A 16,164-nucleotide genomic window follows, 5' to 3' on the forward strand; every position below is an offset into this window, starting at 1 on the left:
TTGTATAACCACTCCATTACAATCCATAAAATCTACTAATCTCCAAATGCATTCACGTAATAATGTAACATTATTATACTGAACCTTTTACATCTGCGCTGGCACCTTCCGCACTCCAGGAAAACAATGGTTGTATTATGTTTTCCTTAAATCCAACATTAATATAATTAACAAAAATTTCAATTTTCAAACCTTGAATCGTTAAATGTGTTCTTATAATATGTTATGTTATGCAACAATGCAAGAATTTATTATTTATTTAGCATTACATTTCGAAAAATATTCAAAGATTCATCCAGCTAAAGGGAGACAAACTTTGCGACAAATATACTACTACAATTTATTCCATAATCCTCAACAGTTAAGATTCTTAAATGGACACTCAGGTCCGTATAAACTACGCCAATCACGGACAGGCTGAGGTAGAGCCGCGGTATCAGTATCAGTAAAAGTTAGCAGTTTACGAGAGACGTGACTATACCGCACGTGCTACTCTGGTCTCCTCATTGCTAATCCGCGCACGGTCTAACTTCCTAAACTTTTGATACATCTGTTTTCTTTTATTCGATTTGTTGCCCGAGGGGTTACACAAATCATTCAGCGACGGCTCTCGGCCCGGATAAACGGTGCATTACGCCTGTGTATCAACCGTTTGCGAGCGCTACGAGAGCTGTAATATCTTACAACAAGGTGAGTTCGGTTGTTAATTTTTGCTTTAATTGTACTCCATGTAAAAGTTTTAGTGATAAACAAGTACATTCGTCGAAACTTAGTTTACTGGTTGGAAGTAAAGAGTTGTTACACTTAGTTACCCAGAATGTGTTGATAAACATTAAAATTAACTTGAATGATGCCTATTTAAAATTTGAAAGACCTTGTAGAAATTTATAAAACATACATTTTCATTAAGTTAATTAAATTGAATTCCAAATTCTCTAGGAATCATTAAACTCAGTAAAATAATATATAAATTCACTACGAACAATTTTTAACTGGAACATTTTTTAAAGCACATAAGAGCTTCGTTGCTTTACACAATTCGTAAGCTTCGTTGAAATATGCATGAATGGTAATGATAAGTGTTTGAATTTGCAATTTTGAGATATTTGAACAATTTTGCTGTAATAAAGATGTACTCTGCCGTAACGTTAGAACATATTGATTTAAAATTCACAAAATTTAATTAATTAATCATCTTTTCTATTTATTATTAATTGGACGATGAATTAATAACACACAGCATGCCATTTATGTATATGAATATTAAATAAAGAACCATGAGATGATGAAGCGTTCAACAATAGAAACACCCTTGTACCATGAGGGATAGCCGGGAAACATACACAGCCAGCTGTGCAGAGAATGGCAGAGAGAAGTCGTGCCTCAGCCAGCTCGAGTGTGTAGGCGGTCCCATGTGAACAGAACGCCTAACTAACTCAAGAGAAGACTGAGGCCCACACTTGTTAGGTATTCCCTTTACAGGTACGTGTGAAGTCCTCGTGAGACGCAACCTACGCTTGGCACCTCGCTTTGGCTTAGCGCGGCATTTCTAAATGATTCTCGAAGTTTCAAGAGAATCGCTGATCACGTGTTTCATGGCGTAAAATTACAAAAAAATTAGGGTTAGCCTCATATTATAGTAAATAAGTCGTAAAATGCTACAGGTCACGTTCAAAGAAGAAATTCGTAAAAAGTTTTATAGTCTACAAGAGGAGAGCTAATTGGTATTGTTTAAGTACATCAGGACCTGAATATAGAAATAAATAGAGGAATTTCTGCTAAGAAAATACATTGATCGTCAGCTATACTAAGTTAGATGAAAATTAAAGTGTTTAAATAGTGGAACTTATTAAATTATATTTTTCTTATATTCACATGTTTTCACACGTTTCTTAGCATCACATACTTCATGCGTCAGATACATAATAGTCAGATTACCGATAGACAACTAAATATAAAGTGACTGAAAGAAGGCAAATATTGTGAAAGAAGGCAGATCTACATATATTTAGGTGACACTGACATAATGTTCCTTTGCGCGCCTAACGGTTGGTTCGAAGTATCTCAAGTATATAAAGCTTCATATTATTAACTTGTTAACTCATCTTATTCCAATGAAGACTGTGTGCGAATACTTTCATTCTTAGAGGAATATTCTGTATAAGTTTCAACTAAAACCTGGTTGAGTCCATATGAAAGTGGCTCTCAGCTCCTGGACTATTGTGAATATCAAAATGTAACATACAAATTACTCACCAAACTAACGTGGACTACGAACTCGTACTTTACGCTCTTTCCTGAATTCAATATTTTAAACATTTATCCTTATAAAAGAAATCGAGCCGGGTATCCCTTGCAGATTCGGCCGGTTCAGCCGCTTTATACGCTGCATTATGTCGGCCCTAAAATAATATTGGAACGAAGAGTGCTCTTTTATATGCAAATGGGCCAACATCGGAGCTGAAGAGCTTTTCCTAAATGAGTCCCTTATTGACGCTCCCTTTCAGGGCTAATACGCACATGCAATTTCGCACAGCTTGTAATACGTTCATCGTACAACTTTCCGAAAGAGTCGATTGAATGTAAAATACAACTCTGATCTACAACCTTTCATCGACGTTGTTACGCCGTTCAGAGAACCCGCTTCGGTGCTTCAATGAAAGATTTTAAGCTTGTAATCTTTCTTTATGAGACCTTTTAGTTTGGTTTCATTGCGTGATGTGTGTTTGGTACAGTATTTTATTATGTCAGCCATAGTCTAAAATCACAAAAATAAAAACATACTCTGTGTTTAGAGTGTATCCTGTTAAATATTATTGCAACAACACCACTCTTTTTACAATGTAGGCCAGTTCCTGCCGCTCGAAAGTTTTCTTATAGCTAAGAAACAGATATTGGCCAAGTGAATACTATTGTGACAGTTAATTTAAAATGTCTTTGGAAAATGTCTTTCACCGCATCACATTTTCATTATATGTCCAACCAAATGTTGTTTTATCTATAGCCAATAAATTATCCAAGCTCCTTACATTTTCTAACAAAATTAATGTGCCTTATATTTTTGATGAGCATAATATTCAGATTTAACGTAATGTACCACAATGAAATTTAAATTTAAAATGCCACCATTGCAAAGGAGGAAATGTTAAAAGTATAAATTGAATGCTTCAGAAGGTGGGGTTTAGTATTCCCGTAGAAAGTATGTTGCAATAAACGAATCTAGTATGGACTGATGCACCTGTTAGTTCGGCCAAGTGGAACCTTGATAACTACGGACAATGTACATTTCCGGTCCGTTTGGTCTAGTCGCATCAACGTTGGATTATCGTAACTGTTAAACCCTTGACCTGGAGTACGCGACAAAGCTGTCATTGGGGCGGGGGAAGGACGAGATGCACGTGTTATTTGAAGGTGCAGTATAACCGAAGGAACATACTGCATAGAAAAATTCGAAAGTATTACTAACTCATGGTATTAATAGTTTTAAGCAACTTCAAAATGTCATCCTAAAAACAGCTGTATATCAACATAGCCCTACTGAATATTCTAGATCCAATGTTTTACGTAGACGACTCAGTTACTCGAATCTTGTCCAATGATTTAGAACGGAAATTGTGCTAAGAGCCATTTTGTGATTCTGCCGTATTTCTTTTAAACGTAAGTAGTCCTTCCGGCTTGTCTGGAAGAAGTCTGTACATTTTGTGAATCCAAAAATATGAATATTTTTCATGTGGTTTACATGTAATCAGTATGCCGTAAACAGTTCGATAGACAACAATTTGTTTATGAAAAAGTTTAGAGATGCAATTATCGTTACAGATAACTATTTCTTATTTTATATGTCCTTAAATAGCTGGGTTTGTGCAAAAACACTTAGCCGAGATATGTATTAGTTAAATTTTTGTACGATATATTAAGTTAAATTAGTTTGTACTCTTTTGGGACAGTATATTTTAAGTCAATCTAAATTAATAATAGTCTAATTATAAAAGCATCATATTTATAATCGACAAACATCATGCAGTGTCCTTTGTTAATTAATTATAACGACAACAAAGAACATGTGGTGGGATAAATTTAAATATAAACTTTCAAACATAGTTGAAACACGTTTACACAGCTATACATATTAAGTTGGACCAAACAATACTTTTAATAAGATGTTATAAAAATCGGTTGAGTGGTTTCAGAAATTACGTAAACATACAACAAACACGTAAATATACGTATACACTTTGGAATGAGGGGTTGTTTACGGTCTGGGAAGCATGTTTGGTAAAGTCATGTCAACATTTTCAATAAATTTTGCCATGAGACCAATCGCAATAGGTTGATTTTGTATGGGAATATGCGTAAAAGTGTAATTCAGCAAATAACAAACTAACAACTGAAATACGAATATTATGGAAACGTTTACATTCTGTTTATATTAAGATAAAACTGAGGAAGAGAGAAGCTATCCAAGTTGACATGGAATGGGGCTGAGACAAACCTTAGTTTGAGTACTCTGGTTAGCGATACCTTTGTAGGATTACCTTTAGACAGGCACGCGTGACGCGAGGGATTATATTGTTAATATTGTATGAGCTGTCACAAGCATCTCCGACACATTATTTCCATTGTCCTCTTGAAAAATACTTATGATTTGTCGGCAATGTTCAAGTAATTCAATTACCTTCGTACTCGGAGCTGAACGGCGTAGTTCAATAAATGTACGATTTACTAAGATCACTTCAGAATTTTTCAAAATCATGCGCTATAATCTTCATAACAGAAATTGTTCTGATCTTTCCAGGTAACTTAAAAACCACTTTTAAATGCACTGTCCACAGACCTTAAAGAAAACTCCTTTTGTTGCATTTAGCTGGCCAAGTTGTACGCAAGGCATAGATACTTTTCATGTTCTTCTGATGTGCCGAGTAGCAGAGTGGTTAGCATCTCTACTTGTCATCCCAGGTACCCGGGTTTGAATTCTTGGATCGGGCATTGTGTTTATAAACGATAACGAAAAATTTTCTAAGCCTAGCTTTAATGATTTTGGGCTACAATTTTAGATAATGTATAAAAATATAATTTTGGTCAAAATGTAAATCAAGCGATTGAGGTGTAGCATTCGTTTTTGAAATACAGTGACTTTTCATCAATTTCCGAAGACAATTCTTCACTGTGCATAAGATAACATTTTTTTAAATGAAAAATTGAAAACTATATTTGTTACAGGCAATGGCAGGAATGTGAAGCAAAATGTAGGGTCATATTTTAACCAGGCCCAAAGAAAAATTGTTAAATATAAGGATATGAACTTTTTATGGTATGTAAATGAAAGAAGACTGAATAAATAACAGTTTTTTTTTCATAAAAATTTATGTTATGAATAAAATAATTTTTTATATTTCATGAATATACTATACAAATGTAATATTTTTTTATCATTAGCAGTTTTATTTGAACCTGCCAAAAACATTTTCTAAATTTCCTGATTCAAATACCTGTAATTACTTTTGGAGTAATTAAAAAATTATAACCTACCTTTTATTTTATTTTCGGAAAGTTACCGAGGTGTGAATCTAAAATTTCTCGACTAAAGATCAATTACACCACCCTATTGTGGAAAACTGTAGTCGATTGAATTTTTAGTTTCCTAGCCACAGGTCATATTCCTATACGATGCATATGTTTTGCTTGGAATATACATACACAAATATATGACATAATTCAGCTATCAATCGTTATGAAGTTTCCACTTTTTTTTAATTTATATAAAACATCTTGTTCGTTTTGTGGTCCATTTTGTTGAAGGTCAAATTGCCATTAACTATGGATTTAAAATAGATGTATTTCCTCCTTTCAATTTGTTCCTTATTCATTGATACGTTTTTATGATCATACTATGTAACCTGCATACACTAGGTCTAGTGTTGAAGGTTTTGTCTGAAACTCTCGTAATAAGATTGTAATATTATTAAATTAAATAAGTTATTACTACACTCAAAATTGTTATTGTAAACAAAACTAACACAACAAATTGAACAGGATTTAATTAAATAGTACCGTAGGCCTATTGGCCCATGTGGTCTAGGATTTAAAATGCACTCCTGAATGACATATTTAGTGACGTTTGGGGAGAACAAGGAAGTTTCAGAGCGCTTCCACACATAATTTATAAAAGATTTTTTTAGAGAGTATACAAAAATCGTTACTTAAATAGCACAATATAGTGTGACATTCCTTCTTTTCTAAAGCTACGAGAACCTTTTCAATAATGGACGCCTCAGCAGTGACAGTTGAGTGTTGTATTCAGAAACCTTGCCGTGCCGTGTGTCCGGAAAGAGCTTGAAACTTTCCCATTCACGTTACACTTATCTATTATAACACATAGTAATGGTTACAATACCGTTGGGAGAAGATATTTGTTTTCTAAAATAATCCTTCAAGTAATGACTAAGTATTAAAATGACCCATCAGTTTCTTGAATAAAAATTGAAAAATATGTTTTGGAATCGGTTTCACATTACATTACAAATGCACTATACATATATCAAGACAGTAATTATAGATATTTATCTCAAACCGTACATCGCTGGTTGTAAACATAAACGCTTAATAGCAATTACCAAAGTGATTTATAACGTTTAGGCCATAACCGTTTTAATGGCTCGTAAAGAAAGTTAGATTGTTACACGCTTCTTAAATATCAATACAATGTGTACGTACCAATAAAACCCTGTCACTTAGATTGTGACACGTTTCTGAAATGTCAATACAATGTGTACGTACCAATAAAAACCATGTCATTTAGATTGCGACACGTTTCTGAAATGTCAATACAATGTGTACGTACCAATAAAATCATGTCACTTAGATTGTGACACGTTTCTGAAATGTTAATACAATCTGCATGTACCAATTAAAATACTCTCCATAGTTACACGCTTCTTAAATGTCAATACAATGTGTACGTACCAATAAAACCCTGTCAATGACATTTCAAAAGTGGTTTTCTTCCAAGGCGTTTATTTCGCAGAAGGCACAAGCAGTACTATTCTGGGGACACGACAGCAAAGCACGTGCTCCCCTTTTTCCCCTCATTGCCAACCGAACCACGCGCTAACTTCTCTAAACTTTTGATACATCTGTTTTCTTTTATTCGATTTCTCCCCGACCCACATCATAAATCACTGTTCACCACTTCGCAGGGGCGGAGGCGACACCACTATAAGTATGAAGTGGAGGGTCGAAAGAGGTACAGAGGGGAAGTGAGGATTTCGAAAAGGCCATCTCCTGTTGTTCGCCAAGAAAACAACAGTCTAGGGAGACATTTTTCTCCTGAGAATAATCCTGAGTCGGAGTAAAAAAGCGCTCTAGAACTATCCAAAGAGACAAAGCGTGTAATGGGAAAAACGTGCATGGATAGAAAACGATCTCTTCCTTTTTGCTAAAGACACAAGACGAACGTGACCTAGCCCTTAAAAGTAGTTCCATTTTAAATCGGTACAGCCAAGGAACCTTTAAACGACAACAGCAGACGTGCCCGCGGCCGCTTTGTTGGAACCCTTTGTTTTGATAAAAATCAAATTGCGTTAACTCGGCCTCAAATAATATCAGGCAAAGGGCGCCCTTTTATATGCAAATGACCTTGGTATTGAAGTGGCAGGCCCGTTTATCGAGCCCGGGACACGCATAAGGGCGCAATCCGCCGCCAGACAAAAATGGGTCCCGCCCTAAACTTTTTCTACTGTCTTGTACATTCCAGTTATTTTGCGTAATTTTATGAACTCAATTTAACTTTTAATTAAGGTCTTACCACTTTTTCATTATTTCCACCATTTTGTTTTAACTTTTGTAGTCCTTGTTTTAATATTCGAAGATATTAATTGCATATTACCTGCTTGAAAAATATAACAATATTAGCAGAAAACGTTCCATAAAAGATTGAATAGAACTACGAAATAATCTAATGTTCAATAGAAAGATCCCTTACATAGAGAGTGGTACAATTTTACTGTTTGAGATGCTTAATTGATGGTTAATTTTATAATGTATCTTACATGATAAATTTGTAAACGTAAGGTTAACTTGAAATCTTAGGATTTAAAATTAATTGAAATATATTTACAAAATGCGTGCATTACTCTAAAACTGCGTGGGTAAGTAAACTTTGCAAAACGTCGAAGACGTTAACGAAAATTCAATAAAATTGGCTTCAAAAACATTGACACCAAAATAAAAATATCAATCATAACACTGATAAAAGATTGACTAATTGGTTTTTAAAAAGTTGATGTTCGTCTCGCACTTGCACCACTCACTTACATTAGATTCTTGGTGACTGCTAAACATCGTAAACTGCTTCAGCAATACTGAGGATATCCTTAGTGAGGTGTTACATTCTGCACATTTAGCATTTATTACACACAGTTTCGGAGACAATTATAACACGCACAACCTCCTGGGAGAGGGAAACAATTGCTCTGGAGAAGTTGAAGCCGTAACAATACAGTTAGGCTGGGACGGGGCGGACTAGAAGTAGTGACTTACCATTTGATTACGCGTAGGGACGAGGGGTTGGCCTCGTAGTGACACAGGATTGTTATGTTCATGGACTCGTTCACAGTTATGTTCTCGGGATACACGGTCACTATCGGCGGATCTGTGAACATGAGACAAGTCGTTACATATCGAGGTCCCCTTCGATCGTAATGGGAACATACATATTCCTCAAGAACGTATTGTACATTACACACGACTTAAAATTACACATGATAAAATAGTCGTAAATAGAAAACACTGGTACCACACTCATAATTTAGCTGTTGACACGTTCACGACGATATGTTCCCCATCGGGTACACGTGTCATTTCACAATTGCCGCGGTGTACCCGACCTGCAGACTTCCCACAACGAGCATTAACAATATGCAATACGTACGTTCCTATTGTCAGGATAAAAGTGTCCTTATAATAAAATAAGTGCCCAATTATGATCACTTTTCAAGTATACAAATACTAAGCTTGCACCCAAAACGATTCATTAAAAGTAAAAGACGTTACATCAAACCGTACTTTCCATAGTGCGTTAAGTTTTCCTTTATGTTTCCAACTCTAACAAATTTGAGTGTACTTTCAGTAATTAGTCAAAAAAATAAACACGAGACTGTTAGAGACTGTCAGGTATTGTATTAAAATGCATATATGAGTTTAATTTTAGACAATTAATAAACAATTTAGTGTTAATCACCACAAATAAACCCGACATTCAGTTGGTTATTGGACCAACTATCTGATCAACACGTGGGATTAACATACTCTTATAGATTAACATTAGAAGTCCGTGGGACAGAGCTCTGTCCTATAGTATTATAGTTTTAGATTTATGTTTAATCTATAAAAGACACATCAAACGTTTTCTATTGATATTATGTAATATGTATTAAAAATATTGTTAGATATTAATAATCCCTGTACAAAATTCCATACATTCTTTCAATAATATATATGTACAATCATTATTAAAACGTATAATCATCTCGTATAGTTAATTATACATTTTTACTATCCACAATTTAAATAAACATGATAAATTAATTTCACCATTTTATTATTTGTGGAAGCGCCCAATACGCGCAAACCACAGAAGCAATTAAGAATGTAATTTTTACTTTGTTAATCAACAAATGCATTCCACAGAATTTAATTACGTTTATATCAGTGCTTTTTACGGCTCATTAATTAACACGGGAGAGCATTCAGAGAGAAAAGAATGAATGTAATTATTTGAATAGTGTAGTAATACCAATATAGCGGTGTTGATTTAAAGTTTTATTTGCTCTGAATGCATATTTGCAATGTTTGAACATTTCTGCGAGCAGACATAAAATAATATCGATGTAAAAATGAAATATTTCCAGGTGATGTAATAGAAATTGTTATAGCTTTTTCTCTTGGCTAACATATTAATAAAAAGTGAAACATAACCTCCATTCAAATTTGTTGGTAATGGTTAGACTTCCAGTACGAGTACTTCTGCTAACACAGCTATGCACTAATGGTTTTGGACTGGTCTAACATAATATCTCCACATTAGTAAATGAGTTTTGTTGTTTGCTAACTTACTCAAACTTTTGGGCTATATGCCCAAACCTCTAAATAGAGTTAACACCCAAAACGTTTTTTACAATTACATAAGATTGATCACGGTGACGTTTATATTAATCATGCACATATTCATAAGGATAAATATGAAGAATAGTAAAGTTAGTATAATAAATGTTATGACTTTAATGGATTGTTAAGGAGAAACTACTCTCTGATCCTGTCACTCGGCGAAATCTGAAATCTTATTGCACGCAACACCATATTTTTGTGTTATGAGTTTTAAACGTGTTTTTAACGTATACTGTAAAATTACATAATCATTGTAATTGTTAATAAATTAGTAGCACTGTTCCTAAATATATAATAATCTTTTATCCACAACTATGATAACTACAGTTAAACAATACTGGAATGGGATTAACTGAGAAAATAGATATTTAGTTCACATATCTTGTCGATCAACGTAGGAATGAGAAATACTAAGCTGAATATTTGTTTATACTTTCATGTACGCATGAAAAAGTTTCAATTAAAATGTTTCCCAAATGTTATGCTCTACACTGTTTATAACATATAATATAACATCATTGAAGCAATATAAGCCGAGATAATCGCGAAAACTATTTATATTTACTTTGAATAACTTTAGAAGCAAACACGAGATTACATGAGACTTTTGAGACTTTTATAACTCTAAAATAAAGTTATATACAAATTTTCAACTTATTATATCTCATTCCGAAATAGTTCGCTGAAATATACTGACTATATATCTAATTCCTGAGTTAACTGAGGTTTGGACTTACACCATCGCTCTAATCTTATCTTCAGATAACAGTAGTCTATACTTACATAATACTTCGACCTTGATATTGTCTCTCATGGGTGCTTCGCTGCGGCTCATCATTACGTCATTCGTGACCTCACACGTCAACGATCCGCCGTTCTCGAACCTGGTCGCTGTGAACGATAGCGTACTCGTCGTGTCGAATGTACCATCAGACTGAAACACATGAGGCTCGTTATTAGGCGTGATCTCACAGGTCAACGATTAGCCATCTCAATTCTGGTCGCTGTGAACGGTAGGTAACGTACTCGTCGTGTCGTATGTACCATCACACTGAAACAAATGAGACTCGTTAGTACTCGTAATCTCACGAGTCAACTATCAGCCACTCTCAATTCTGGTCGCTGTGAACGATAACGTACTCGTCGTGTCGTACGTACCATCAGACTGAAACAAATGAGACTCGTTATCAGGCGTATCTCACAGGTTAACGATCAGCCACTCTCGAACCTGGTCTCTGTGGAGTTTTGCAATTTACTGCTATTACAAGCTCCGCGTTTAATGTTTAATGACCAATACGGTAAAAGTCACATAAAAGTACATATCATGCAAGTACATAGGGATCGATAAATAGTCCCTCTAGAGTTACTTCCATTACTTAAAGTGTATATGATATGCGATGTAAAAAAATATTAAAACTCTATTTTAACAGTATATAAGAAGAATCTATGTTGATGATCTAATCTATGGAGAGAAAATGTTAACAGATTTCATACATGTAGACTATTACCAATGTATAAAATTAATATTTTTATGCCAAGGATATTCATAGATTAAAAATTTAGTTTCAAAACCTATTCAAACAGTAGTAACATGGTTAGGCTTACCGCATTGTACACTTTTGTCTGGGGGAGCCTCCGCTATTCCAATGCAAGCATAAAAAAAGAGATTTATTACTTACATGAACACTATAGTTATGAAAATACTAACTTTATCATTAAAAACGATGCTTTCTCTTTTATTTGGGAAAGGAGGATTGTTCAGGTTCACTTGGGATCACGTTGTCGATAATGAGCATTATATATCGTTTATTCTCGATCCTGCACTATGGCATGATCTCAGGATCACGACTCGTTTTATAAAAGAGAACAACTACTAAACGACACAAGTGTGAAAACGACCAGAAGCAGTTTTACTTCTGCACCGGGGCACAACAAGTGAGACAAAGCAGTAATCCTCTTAGCTTGTGGATCAATAAAATAAATTACCATTGATGGTAAGTGGCTGGCGACAATAATGAGCGCAGCCCCGCGGCACGGAGAGCCCCGTTGGGTAGTGGGAAATGAACGGAAAAGACTTCCGTCTTAGCGCTCTAACGAACACACCCGCCGGGGGTGATGGAGTCCCACTTGATTAAATAGAGTGTTATACAATAAAATGGATTTACGGTATTAAGAAACCCACCAGTATTCTATGTAGTTTCAATTACATTCAGAATCATTTAGGAATTTGTAAAGTGTCTTCACGATTGCTTTGCGCTTACCAAACGGATAGGAATTGAATTTATTTTCAATAATAGTTTAAATACCTAGTAGATGATTGAAATACAAATAGAGTAAAATTATATTCATTTTAAAACCTTCCAAATAACATTACTTAGTTTGACATTTACATTTAACAGTCATTACTCATATCTAAACTCTAAGATGAATTATTGGATAGTTATTTAAGATTTTACATAATATTAAAAGGATTTTCAAAATATTAACGCAAACGACTGTTATAACTAGTATCCGGTTATAAAATTATTACAAATTAATAAACTGATTTTATATCTAATAAGAATCAGCTAAAAAAGTTTGTTTTCAGCATATACTAGTTTGACAAAACAAAAGAAATTGATTCAATGTTGAATATTATATTAAAACAATCAATGTGTGTGTATAAAAACAATTATATCTATAGCGAAATGTTCCCTTTGTGTACTAGTTTAGCGGTAGTTGTAATTCTTTTTTTATTAAAAACAATTATAATTATTTCAAAAGGATGCACAAACTCTTTTTATGTCTTCAAAAGTCCAATTATGGCTATTTTGTAAAGAGTGTAATTGAAAAACGCTTAGGCTTTCATAGCGTTGGCATTGAATGGAAGACAATACTGATGCAAATAGTATTTATATGCTTTATATATACACCCATTTTAATTGAAAACCTGAGATAAATAATGTATTATTTGTTCGCGAACTGTATGAAATAATAGCTACGTGCAATTTCACCTCGTAATTGCAACGAATACACCAACAAAAGCAACTAATGGTAATGGATTTAAAGCACACGCTGGCTGTAATTTTTCAAATAGTAATTGGAAACTGAGGAAAATCCCCATTAAATTATACTTCATTTTATTACCGTATTACGGGACTGAATGTTTTTACTATCGGGAGGAATATTTCTGTACGGTATCGGCACCAATTGCAGCTTGCTGCACGACATTGAAACAGGTACCCGCGCGTGAACTCTAATTACGTATCTGTCACCGGTAGTATGTGAGGACCGATATTATTGGAACTGGCGCGATAATGTTGGACGTGACAAGCCTATAACATTACCCGCCCCCTCACCCCCCACCCTACCACAACCATCTGAATAACCAACGCTTGAGCGACCTGTATTATAAGCCCAATTAAGCTCAACACACGTATCCAAGGTCCTTAGGTGCACCGTGCATTCACTAAGTGACTACACCCCGCTCTTCAACCATATATTTGCGCTTTCAATTGCCATATCAGCACTCTAATTGGGCATTGAATTCACCTGGCGGTACATCACGTACTGTGCAGTTTAATATATTATAGCTGCTTGGTTATTTCATACGGAGTAGAACTGATTACTTTTCACGTGAATCCATTATCTATTAGCAAATAAATTTAACGAAATGAATATTTCATTGTATATTTCTCCTTTTATGAGAAGTCAAAATCAATATTTGAAAAAAATATATTTTTAGTTATGCTTTGAAATCTCCTCTTTTTAATGGTATATTACTTTTTGTTCTATTTAATTTGAATTTATACTAACTGTTTTGTTTTAGAACCTTTCAGTGTTTTTGTTTGTTTTTTTTGTTCTGGACAACTGTACCTGGTGCAAATATAACCAATCTATATTAGACCAAACACATTTTGTCTGTCGCTTGAAACACTACTATTTTCTACGTTATAACATTAATAATGCTGTTCATTCCACTAATTACAGTATCAATAAAACCCGACCCCACTATTTTCAAAATGGAACGACATTCATCTCTCTTTAACCAAAGAACCCATAAAGTAATCCTTTTATTCCGTTCGGATATCGTTTGCAATAATCCGGCACATTGGCGCCCTCTATTGCAGAGGATCGACGGTTAATTGTGTAACCATCAGGACTAACTGGACTGTACCCGATTATTTAGCGGTAATAGAGACAAGCACGGGGCCAATTACATGTAAACTGGTGCAGTTTAGCTGGCCGCCATTTTGTTCACCACACCGGCGGCAATGGATCGCGACCCCAACGTACCGGAAGGTAAAGGGCTTCACGGGCCAGCAATCCCCATTACTCTCATATAAATTGAATTATTTTACTCTTCCGCACAGCATTATCGGCGTGAAAACCTGTTAAACATCGCTATTTATTTTTACCGCCGAACATTTATACCCAATTACCCCCGGCGCGGATTAAGTGTCGCGCGATTAACCCGGGTCGGATATTTTCGTTACATGTGGTTTCGAACTCGGAATATTTTATGTACGGCTAATTAGATTACGTACTCGTTCGAGCCGCTTAATAAAATACGCACAAGTTTCACATACGTTTTCATTGGCTGCAGTTAAAACGTGTATGTACTGGCTCCGAGTATTAATTTTTATATGATTTAATAATTCATATAATTTCGCTTGAAATTCCAGCTTACTTGTTGTGCATGGTTCATTGAAAATCACTCACTAACTAATGCTGTGTATCAAATTAAATATTGCACTGATTTTGACTTACCGTGTATTAATTAGTATTACATAATGATAAAATACAATTTAGTTTTCAACCTATATAACAATAATGTGTAGATGTCACAGATGCCTGTATATAGAAACAAATGTAAAAATGTAATAGTTATTTTTTTCAGAACAAGGTTGGATAAAGGCCATGTCACACTGACGTGGCGTCGCATCCGTCCATCTGCAGATGGATTTTTAAATAATCGCTAACCATGTTATCAAATAGGACAACTCACACTGACATAACCGACCTGGCGCAACGTTCGTCGCGTCGGCCGCCGTCTGCTGGGATATGCGGCTGGAGCGGCTTTGCGGATACGCGACGTCGGCAAAGCTACGATGGTTCGCGCATGCGCATTTAGCACCTTGGTCAATTAAATCTAAAACTTCGTCAAACTGTCCCTTGTTTAGCCTAAAATAAATACGAAATTTGTCATCATCGGCTTCAAGGTCATGTATTAAATGATGGTACTCGCCAAACATCCTTCGTTTTTTATTGACAGGATGTACCCAGTGATTGTGCCACTGAATATAATAACACCAAATCGTCATCACTGCTGCTACTATCGCTGCTGGAATCACCCAGCCAAGGAATAGCTGAACGTAAGGTAGGATCTCCTGGTTCACTACAAAACACCGGCACAGACGACATTTTATTGTGTACTGAGCTTCCACCCTCCTAGAAAGACGTGGCGTTGGCCGCGGACGCGGATACGTGTCTGGTAAGTTTGACGGGATTCGAGACCGTCGCGGCATACGCGGACGTTCATACTATGGATGGACGGACGCGACGCCACGGCAGTGTGACATGGCCTTAACTATGCCAAGTATTTCATATTCTACATATGCGCGTTTATGGGCGTTTTCTTAAAAAAAATCATAATTATACAGGAAACCACGAACATCGTGGCATCCTAGGATATCGATGAGGGATTGACCCCTGGAATCCAGAGGATTAATATCCCAACTAAAACTATTACAAACTACCTTCTGTGTCTAGCCATACATGTTTTCTATGTATCAAATCTTTTCGAGTGGGTCACTAAACTTTTATCCTAGGGTTGAACAATAATCTTGTAGAATAATCTTGGTTCAATTGCTTGTAGAGATATCATGCCAGATCGAGCTTAGTTCGTTCACAAGGCGAGGTATCCGTGATTTGAAATTGTCAATGGATGATCTATTGTAAGTACTTTTATTAAATGTACAATTATTAAGGATTTTACTAATAAGAATGGTGTTTAGAAAT

General features: G+C 35.2%; 1 protein-coding gene across 10 annotated transcripts in view; it reads right to left on the reverse strand.

The window, feature by feature from the left end:
• Window positions 1–16,164, reverse strand: part of LOC124364418 (hemicentin-2-like) — a 516,416-nt gene that overhangs the window by 41,810 nt on the left and 458,442 nt on the right. For 9 of the 10 annotated variants that reach the window (XM_046819906.1, XM_046819907.1, XM_046819899.1 and 6 more), the window contains 3 exons: window positions 11,770–11,802; window positions 10,948–11,098; window positions 8,539–8,650 (listed from right to left, as the gene is read on the reverse strand). In XM_046819906.1, the coding sequence (XP_046675862.1) occupies window positions 8,539–8,650; window positions 10,948–11,098; window positions 11,770–11,802 (296 nt within the window). The remainder of the gene's footprint in view (window positions 1–8,538; window positions 8,651–10,947; window positions 11,099–11,769; window positions 11,803–16,164) is intronic. The other variant, XM_046819900.1, reaches the window with a different exon arrangement.

The sequence above is a fragment of the Homalodisca vitripennis genome, chromosome 6, assembly GCF_021130785.1.
Source record: "Homalodisca vitripennis isolate AUS2020 chromosome 6, UT_GWSS_2.1, whole genome shotgun sequence".
NCBI lineage: Eukaryota > Metazoa > Arthropoda > Insecta > Hemiptera > Cicadellidae > Homalodisca > Homalodisca vitripennis.